We start from the raw sequence: 9,621 nt of genomic DNA, 5'->3' as shown, positions 1-9,621 counted from the left end.
TGAGTGTTGCCAATTTTTGCTTTTTCCCCTACAAGCCATATAAAGACCACATTAATGAGCACGTTTTACTTTAAACTCTTCCCTGAATGATTCCACGAGGGCTGAGTTCCACAACTTTGACTTGTCAACATCTGAGGCTTGAGCTAGAGCGGGCTGCCTGAACTGGTTATAAGCAAACTGGAACAGGGCATTAGAGAAGTGGCCTTAAGATTCTATTACTTATATAAGCAGTCAGGCATTCAAAAACTGATTTTGCAGCATTTTTGATAATTATTCCATTATGAAAAACCTAAAAATAGTTTGAAAAAACCAGGTATTCCAAGGGAAATTTTTCTCTTTTGGCTAACATTTTTAGAGGCAAGCGTATGTGAAACTGTGCTCGATTTTAGTTCACGGCTTTTTGAGAAATTCCGCAGAGAAGACGGGACAAGAAGGCTGACTTTTTACATCCTTGTGGTGCAGAAAGGAGTTTTCTGCGTTAGAATTCGGTGTGACAGCCAAACTATTGTGCCTTGCTTGAGTTTAAATGACTTCAGTTACAGACGAGTAAAGATGAGAAGAAAAAAATTATGATAAAGGCTGTGGTAGCAGCTTTATCTCAATCAAATGGCTGTTAATATTCTCGTGGCGGTTATTAAAAGATCTAAATATAAAAAAAAGGGCTTTTTTTTTCTTGCTAGACCAGCTACTGAGTTTGGAAGGCTGGCCAACAGCAAGTTTGTGGTGTTGCTTACCTTTATTTCCCCAGTGCTTGCCTTTGAAGCCTACAGAGCGTGATTTGGGTGCCCAGCGTTGACATTACCAACCCATGTCTGTAGAGTGTTTATCTTCCAGCCTTAGGTTTCAGTTTAGAAAGGCGGGGGCCGTTCAGTGGAAGTCTTTAGGCGTGTGGTGAAACAGAACCGAGGCCAAGGTTTGCGAATAACGTGGTAACGTGTCACCTTCTGTGTCTCGCAGCGGCCCGGGGTTAATGCTGTCGGCTGCTGCTGTGAGAGCAGAAGTTTTAAGTTCACGCTTGAACAAAAATGAAAGAATTGTTCTGAAATACACGAAAGCTGTGATGACAACCGAAGGCTAGATTAGCTTACGTTGTACGTGATTGATTGTTCAGGCGGTACAGATAACCTCAGACAGCCTTTTCAGATCAAACCTTACCTCAAACTATTAATGCATTCAGTGTGATGCTAAACAGACTGATGGGTCCAGCAGCTCAGTTTGGAAAGAGTTGGGTTTGGTCAGCCACAGGAGAAACGGCAAAGACAAAGGAGAAGTGGAGTTCAGATGTCTAAAGGCTCAGCATGCTTTTGAAAATGTTCCTAAAGGTTTATGGGATCAGGTATTTCTTAATAAATAAATGAGTCTTTTAACCAGGTGTAGGAATCAGCATATTTTGAATTTAAATGTCATATGGAAATTTAAAAACATGTGCAGTTAACTAAGCAACTACTCTAAAGATGAAGAGAAAAAAGCTTTGAGTCTTTAATGTGTTAGATTAATTATCTGGATTCTCTAGTAAGTGTAGTTTCCTAGTATTTTTTAATGATAACGAGAGTAGAAAATAAACTTTTCCCTCATAGGCAGCCTCGTGTGCTAGCTTGACAGAACACTGGGCAGGTGGTAGCTGTCTGTATTTCTTTATAAGAAAACTTCTGTTGGATAAAACACATCGGCGTTTAGGTTTTGAAGATCTGCTGCCTGGCCGGCAGTGCTGTTGTATTCCCTGTACGTGACAGACAGTGTCCTGTACTTGGTGTCCCCACACAGATTCTTGTACCCTGGCCTGAGAGGTCCAGTCATTTGGATTTTTTTTCTGTGGCTCTACTTAAGCGTAACCCTCAGCCCAGGTTTCAAAGCTGACTTTACCTTTCTAAAGGCACCAAGGTCCCTTTCCTGAATTTGCTTGAAGTGGCTTGAACGCTCCCAGGTTTCACCTTTATTTCGGGAGCTCTTTGACCTTGCAAAGCTTTCTTTCGCGCCCACCGCCGGGTGAGAAAGAAGCCTGTCCCCAGCACAGGTTTATTTATTCAAAAATAAACTCAAGCTTGCCTAAACATCTGGCCCCCTGGGTGGAAGGACTCTGCCTGAAGGGTTTTGCTGGATGGAGAGAGGCGCGTGCGTGAGCGCCGAGTGCCCTCTAATGGGTGTGCCAAGCCCGCGAGGAGCTGGGCCACGCTTCTGCTTCGTTTTCCCCGAGTCTATTAGTGGTTTGCATTAAATGTGTTTATTTTCGTAAATCCAAGAAGATCAGAAATTAAATCATCTTTCTCTAACATTTAACCTTCTCCCCATGCCCTCCCATCCCACCCCATTGCAACTGGGAAATGTTGGCTTGCTGGTGTCTGAAGGCACAGCTTTGCATTTTTGACGCGTGGCACTTTGTGGTCTTTCTTTTAGAACATCTTGCGCAGAATATTTCCAAGTCACACATGGAAACTTGCCAGTACTTGAGAGAGGAGCTGCAGCAGATAACATGGCAGACTTTTCTGCAGGAAGAAATTGAGAACTATCAGAACAAGGTACAAAAGAATGCCAAACTGTGGCATGCCTTTTTCTTTTTTTTTTTTTAAAGCATGTTATTTCCACTGCAAAATTCACTTTTTCACTGCTTTCTGTTTACCGTCAGGAATGTGTATCTTTTGTGTGTTTTCAAAAAATAACACGCTGGGATCAACAGAGCGGTAAGATGGGTAGGATACCCTTTGCATTTTACAACAAAAGGCAAAGCCCTACCCCTGCAATCTGTCTGCCTGGGGTTGCGAAACAAGGATAAGAGAAGAGCAGAGAACTTTTTTCAATCCTAAACGGCGCGTTATTTTCATTTCTTAATTCATAATCTCCTGCATCAACAACAACAGAAAGCTGAAGCCACCGAGTTTGGTAATTTCATTTGGCGTGTTTTGTTTGGAGCACCTGCAGCTCCCGGTTGTAATCCTGATCCATCCCAGCGGTGTCACGCAGCGCTCCGGCGTTACCACGCGCTGCTGCCGTCCCACCAGTGGGTATCGTCAGGTTTCATCCATGCTCGTATTTCCAACGTGCCACCAACCGCTTACCAAATAGCCACTTTGGGAAAACTTGATTTGCACAAAAAATATATAACCTCGAAGGATCTATTTTTCTCTACTTGTTAAGTGATTTCATTCCGAATTCTTATCAACATATGAAAATATCACTACTTGCATGCCTTTAGGTTGTTAACAAGGTCATCTCCATCAATGTTTATACGAGCTGGTTAGTTCATTTACATTCAGTACAAAAAACCAAAGTTGACAGAAGAGAAGGGCTTACGCACTGCTAGTGTAAAGTGGCATTTTTTTTTGATGCAGCAGATGAAATTTCCACTGAAGTTATCAGAATTTACTTCAAGTTACCTCAACATTTTTGGCTTAGGAAATAAAAATACTCCAACCTGGATCTCCTCTGGCATCACTGAAGAAATCTTGCGTGTTTGTGTTGTTATCTATCCACGTAAGGCTTTGACTTCGAGGTTGATTCTACTTCTCTTATAAGCAAACTGTAGCCAGGAGTGCTGGAGGGAATTCAGTCTGAGTTCTTCTGGTTTTTTCCAACTCAGTTTTACTTTACGAAAAACGACTTTCCAGACCTTGGCCGGTGATTTTTCACTTTTCCTTCTCTCTCCGACAGCAGCGGGAGGTAATGTGGCAGTTGTGCGCCGTCAAAATAACAGAAGCTATACAGTACGTAGTGGAATTTGCCAAACGCATCGATGGCTTTATGGAACTGTGTCAAAACGATCAAATTGTGCTTTTGAAAGCAGGTACGTGGGTCAGTTTTAAGGTCTGCTTCTATTAGTTTTGCCTGAGGAAGGTGTTACCTGTGCACAGGGCTTGTATACGCGTCTATACGTGTCTTGTACAATGCCCAGTTAAAATAATCCAAGGGCAGAACCTTACAAATTGCCCGTGTTTTTGTTTGAAGCAATACACCGTCTTGGTCACTTGAGACAGAGCAAGTTCAAATCCACGTATGAAATTTTCGTTGTGAACCTAGGGAGCTTTGGGTGTGTCAAAATGGAAGAGTTGGAGGCAACCTTTTTATTTTGGCTTAGAGCTAAGGAGGAACATATTTCAGTGTAAAAATCCAGCGCAAGACGTCGGAGGAGAAATGCAGTTTAACAACTGTGGGACAAAGTTGTCAAAACTCTGTGAACACGCAGCCGAGTGAGCTGCTTTGACTTCAGAGACTTCATTAATCAAATTTTTTAGAGTTTATTAGCCTTAATGAAGTTGCTTTTGCAAAAACTTCTGAAGGGGTCTCTAAGAATTCTTTAATTCAACGAGCAAATCCAACTATGCTGTTACACCCCAGAAAACTACCGCCCTGCTGGACTGATACTGAATGCAGAGCACAGGAAATTTTTGTGAGCCTTGCTCGCTCTTTGTCACTGAAGTCTCTCCTTGAAGAATCAAACGCGCGCTTTTTCTGTTTTAGGGTCTTTAGAGGTTGTGTTCATCAGAATGTGCCGTGCCTTTGACTCCCAGAACAACACAGTCTACTTTGATGGCAAGTATGCTAGCCCAGAGGTTTTCAAGTCCTTAGGTAAGGAAATGTCAAGTGTTGTGTCTTAAAGAAACAGAATAAAAATAATAAGGTGGAAAAGCAAGAGCACGGCTGCTTTGAAAAATCCAGGCTATGGTATTCCAGTAAAAGATTTCCAGAGCTCTAACTGTTGATTTTGTAAGCAGACATGCCGGCTCTGTTTGAGGCCGAGCTGATCTGGGGAGGTAAAACAGCTTACCTCTATGCACTAAAAGGCCTGGTGGGGTTGAAATTCAACATTTGCATCAGGGTAGAGCAGTTTGGGCACAGGTATTGAGACCAGAAGCCCAGATTTCATCTCTAATGTAACATTTTATATATCCTGTTGGAAAAGGCAGCAGATTTTAAAGCTGATTTTGGATATACTGACATTACTGCTGTGCAAACGTTAATAGTGTTTTGTAATATGCAAAGTCCGGTTACTTGCAGGTAAAATACCATAAATTAACTTTTTTATTAAACCACAGTTTATAATTTTGAGATTTTTTTCTGTGTATTTTTGCTAATTTGAAAAGGATTCATTTCACTGGGCATAGATTCGGGATGTAAGCTCTTTTGGAGGGCGGCAGCTGAGAATGCCGGGCAATGACTGAAGCATTCTCTGGCTTTTTAAAACACCTCAAGGAAGGAGGTCTGAGTGTAAACACTTCAGACAATACCCTTGTGGGTTCCAGTGAAGCAGAACTTCCACGTGTTGCCGAGGACACCCAGAAACTGGGGCTGGGCTGGGGCTGAGACCTGCAGACGAGAGCGCTCTTCCTTCGGTCAGGGCTCCGCTTCGGCAGTCGGTGTAACCGCGTGCGTAGCAGCAGCCGTAACCCACCTCGCACCTGTGCGAGCCAGAGAAGGGATGAAAGGAGGAGGCAGAGTTCCTTTGCTGCAGGAAAAGCTTTCAGACCTCGGCCTCTCCCTCTGCTCCTTCTACGCCTCCCTTCCCCGCCTCTTCCCTGTGCTCAGGAGTCTGAAAATCAGCACTTCCCAAGTGCACGTTTCGAACCTCCAGTCCGCAGGGACATGAGAAAGTTCCGTTTCGAACAGAAACAAAGCTAAGCCAATTTTTGGCCACACAGATGGCTTGAGTTTTAGCCCTGTTTACGGCAAAAGGAACTAAATGCGGAAAAGGTGGAGCGTGTAAAAGTGGTTTACATCCATTTTCCATCTTCATCAGAATCAAGCGACAACTCTGTAGCTCCGAACTACTTCTAAACAACGTGCCATGAGCTGTCCCTTCTTTTTGGCAGGTTGTGAAGACTTCATTAGTTTTGTGTTTGAATTTGGAAAAAGTTTATGTTCTATGCACCTGACAGAAGATGAGATAGCTTTGTTTTCCGCGTTTGTTTTAATGTCGGCAGGTAAGAGAAAAAGGGTTACTCTGGGTTTATTTGGTACAGGCCGTTTATATTTTGAAGTCGTTTTAATGGTAACGTTAAGGCTGTCGGACAATGTGAAATGTCATCCTCTTTTTTGACCACAATTTTTATTATAGTAAACACAGCAAAAGTATGAATTCAGGAATAAATCGGTGAAGTTGGAAATCCTAATCTAATAGTATTTTTCTGCTAGGAAAATGCTAAGTTTAGGAGCTGCTCTTTTTTCTTTCTTTTTTTTTTTTTTGATAGCCAAATATTTGCTTCAGACTTTGCTGTATGTCACTGTAGATCTTAGGAAGATCTGCTCCAACTACCTGTTGGTTACGCGATCTATTCGCTTTCCCACTAAAAAGCCGCGAGCTTCGTTTTGTAAATATCCTGCATTCGACAGACCTTGTTAGCAAATGATTAATAAATCTTACTCGGATACTCTGCATTCTCCTAATTAAGGGCTTTATAAAAGTAATTTTAAACGCGCGTGATAAATACGCACCAAAGCCTATTAATTTTCTCTACGAGAGTGTCTAATAAGTGGAAGGAAGGCAGCGAACAAGATGAATCTGTAACAGACTTAGTGCTTCCTAGTGCAGAGATCGATGCGTACAGTACTAGAAGCGTTAACTCCGTTTCTGTTTAGATCGTTCGTGGCTTCAGGAGAAAGTAAAAATTGAAAAACTCCAGCAGAAGATCCAGCTAGCGCTTCAGCATGTCCTACAGAAGAACCACCGAGAAGACGGAATTCTAACAAAGGTAAGAATCGAACCGTGCCGTGCTGCGGCACTGTCAAAGCGCGCTTTCTCATGAACGGTGTCCTAATTATTTTGTAAAAGCTTTTATGCAGCTCATTTGTTATTTATAACCTCAGAATTCTTTGTTCGAAGTCGAGGTGCTGAGCTGAAACTATTTACTAAGAACTAGAAGAGGTAAAATGATGAGGTACTAGGGAACAATGTTGATAATGGTCTGAAAAGAAGTATAATGTTGAATCTTATGAAGAGCAATGTAGGTTTTTTATCCAATTTCTCCTACCCAGCTGGCCTGTCACACAGAATTCTATTTCAGTTCCACAACAGGCATGACTTAATCCTTGTGAAATCCCTGCCTGCATGACAAGGAAGTTGTTACAACATGCAATACCCACACTAACCTCGTTTTTCAGTCTTCCACGAGAAGTGCCACACGCAGCCTTTTTTCTAAGGAGTTCTTCCAAATACGATACCTAGAGAAAAAAAAAAAATACTACATTATTATGTTAACATATCTTCACATTTTTTTTTCAAAAATGGACAAGTGGTGTGTGACGTCAGAAAACACAAATCTGGAGTACAGGGAAGGGATAGGGACTTCCTTACAGAGGGAGTTCCTTCCAGAATGCTGCACAGCTGGAAAGCCAAGTCACACCACAGAGCTTCGAAGCAGGATCGCCCAGCCCCGGCTTTTCAGATCGCTCTCATTTCAAATCCTAGCTCATGTGATTCTCTTCCCAGAATACCTTTGCTGGAAGAAAGTCTCTTCCCTGTGCTTTGATACCAATAATTTACTCAGTAAGTTCAGGGAGTACCCTAGTGATAATTTTGAAGTGCATGGTTTTTTTCTGGTCTGTTCCTTTTCGCCTTATTTGGCATAAATTAGAAATGCCCTATCTATTGCACTTCCAGTTCCCTCCGCTATATTCACAGTGGGTTTAAAAGTAGCCAGGACTGACTAAGCTGCGTGGCTGAAGATCCAGCCGTGCAATAATTCTGCATAGGTGCAGTGCTTGGCAGGCACCTACGGATGCATCTTCCTAGGAATGTTAAGAAAGGATGATTTCACAAATAGCATTTATCTATTACTTAAATAGCTTTGTAGTGTCTTTTTTCATTATTTTTTTTTAAATCTAACATAAGAAACATTCACGACAACACTTCTGAAATGTCATTGCTAAGGTAAAGTGTTTAAGAGAGCTTTAATCCTAAGAGCAAGACTGGGAGGCCTGGTTCCATGTATGACCCTGTGACTTCTGTTCGTTTTTTTGCAGTTAATATGCAAAGTGTCTACTTTAAGAGCACTGTGTGGACGACATACAGAAAAGCTTATGGCATTTAAAGCAATATACCCAGACATTGTACGACTTCATTTTCCTCCACTTTACAAGGAGTTGTTCACTTCAGAATTTGAGCCAGCGATGCAAATTGATGGGTAAACGTATCACCTAAACACTTCTAGAATGTCCGAAGTACAAACGTTAAAAACGAAAGAAAGGAGGAAAAAAAAAAAAACAAAGTAAGAAAAAAAAAAAAGGCAAACCAAGACACTTTATATGGCCCTGCACAGACCTAGGGAGCCAACACACTGCACATCTCTTGGCGGTCGGGGTCAGGCGAAGGATGGGAAACAATGACACAAAGTTGAACTTGTTTTTCTCATGCATATGATTTCCATTATGCCTACAAATATGGACCCTTTTTCTGTCTCAACTCCTCAATCCTTGACCTCTGTTTACACAGACTGAGGGTACTAATGTCAGAAGGTCGTTTTTTTCTCTTGTAGTTCACTGCCCAGACTTTTGACAGAACAATCAATTTGTTGATCAGAACAGAGAGTCCACCTAATAATCGGCGACTGGTGTGCATTGCAGAGAGTTCAGCATCAGTTTGCACAACTTGCTCATTGTTTCATGAAGGACGATTTTTTTCACCTACCACTGTTTGCCAGTAGACAGAACGGCATGAAAAGGGTCCATAGCAATAGCAACAATAGCATTATAATATATTACAGGGTAAATGGGCATGAAGACTATATATAGCAAAAGAGATATTGTTTATATATTGTTTTAATTAATATAAAATGTAGTTACTGGTATAGCTTTTCTTGTTGAATTGATAAGGCACTTTCATTTTGCACCTTTTTCTTTAAATTAAATGCTAGCGTGTTCATTGTTGTGTTGCATGTGCACCAGAAATTCAAGTTTAACTGAAAAAGGTTTGGCAGGTACTGGTACATTGGGAGGTATTTATGCTGCTGTTTTCCATGTTACTTTTAAAGAGAGGCTGGTCATATCCTGAAATGATTACAAATTTTTTTTTTAAAAAAAGACTTAAAAATAATGACAGTTTTCTAAATTGAAACGGGCTTTTCTGCTGTTAAATTCAAAGGTACTTTTATTTTCAAATCTTTCAAACCCGGATGTTTAAAATTCCGTGCCCGAGGTGCACAAGTCGAAAGCCTCATTTTCAAAGGTGCCGAGTTTCCGTGGTGAAAGTTGAACGAAGCGATTACAGGTCAGTGACAAATGAGTAACACGGCGTTCTTGAAAGTGAAGCTGCTCACAACCAAGCGTGTTTCTGCCCGCCGTAAATCCAGGTTTGAAGGTGTTTACTCAAGTCTGCATCTACAGGAAAAGTATGTGCGCACGACACGTATGTGGAAAAGCGATTTTTATACATAATAATACCTACTTTCGTACTCCGTATTGTAAACAATGCTTTCAGACTCCAAACTCTAGCCTATCCGTAGGTCTGTCTTAGACTTCAGGGAGATGAGACAACTGACCCGTGTTCTTCCAGCATCCAGCCGTGCAATTTCAGGTAACCCAACAGAAAGTCCCTTGCTCTCCTCGTTTAAAAAGACGCACTTTAAAAGTTTATCGGGTGAGGACAGGCTAACAAAGCAAAGGCACACCCTTGCTAGAGAGCCGTGTCCTGTACTC

General features: G+C 41.6%; 1 protein-coding gene across 1 annotated transcript in view; it reads left to right on the top strand.

The window, feature by feature from the left end:
- RORA (RAR-related orphan receptor A) overlaps window positions 1–8,936 on the top strand; it is a 17,487-nt gene extending 8,551 nt beyond the window's left edge. The window contains exons 4-9 of the mRNA XM_009865263.1: window positions 2,395–2,516; window positions 3,646–3,778; window positions 4,453–4,560; window positions 5,802–5,912; window positions 6,568–6,680; window positions 7,951–8,936. Of these exons, the coding sequence (XP_009863565.1) occupies window positions 2,395–2,516; window positions 3,646–3,778; window positions 4,453–4,560; window positions 5,802–5,912; window positions 6,568–6,680; window positions 7,951–8,115 (752 nt within the window). The 3' untranslated portion in view covers window positions 8,116–8,936. The remainder of the gene's footprint in view (window positions 1–2,394; window positions 2,517–3,645; window positions 3,779–4,452; window positions 4,561–5,801; window positions 5,913–6,567; window positions 6,681–7,950) is intronic.
- The last annotated feature ends 685 nt before the right edge of the window (window positions 8,937–9,621 follow it).

Source organism: Apaloderma vittatum, unplaced genomic scaffold (assembly GCF_000703405.1).
Source record: "Apaloderma vittatum isolate BGI_N311 unplaced genomic scaffold, ASM70340v1 scaffold4712, whole genome shotgun sequence".
Classification (NCBI taxonomy): domain Eukaryota; kingdom Metazoa; phylum Chordata; class Aves; order Trogoniformes; family Trogonidae; genus Apaloderma; species Apaloderma vittatum.
The sequence above is the reverse complement of the archived record's forward strand: the minus strand, read 5'-3'. Positions and strand labels throughout refer to the sequence as shown.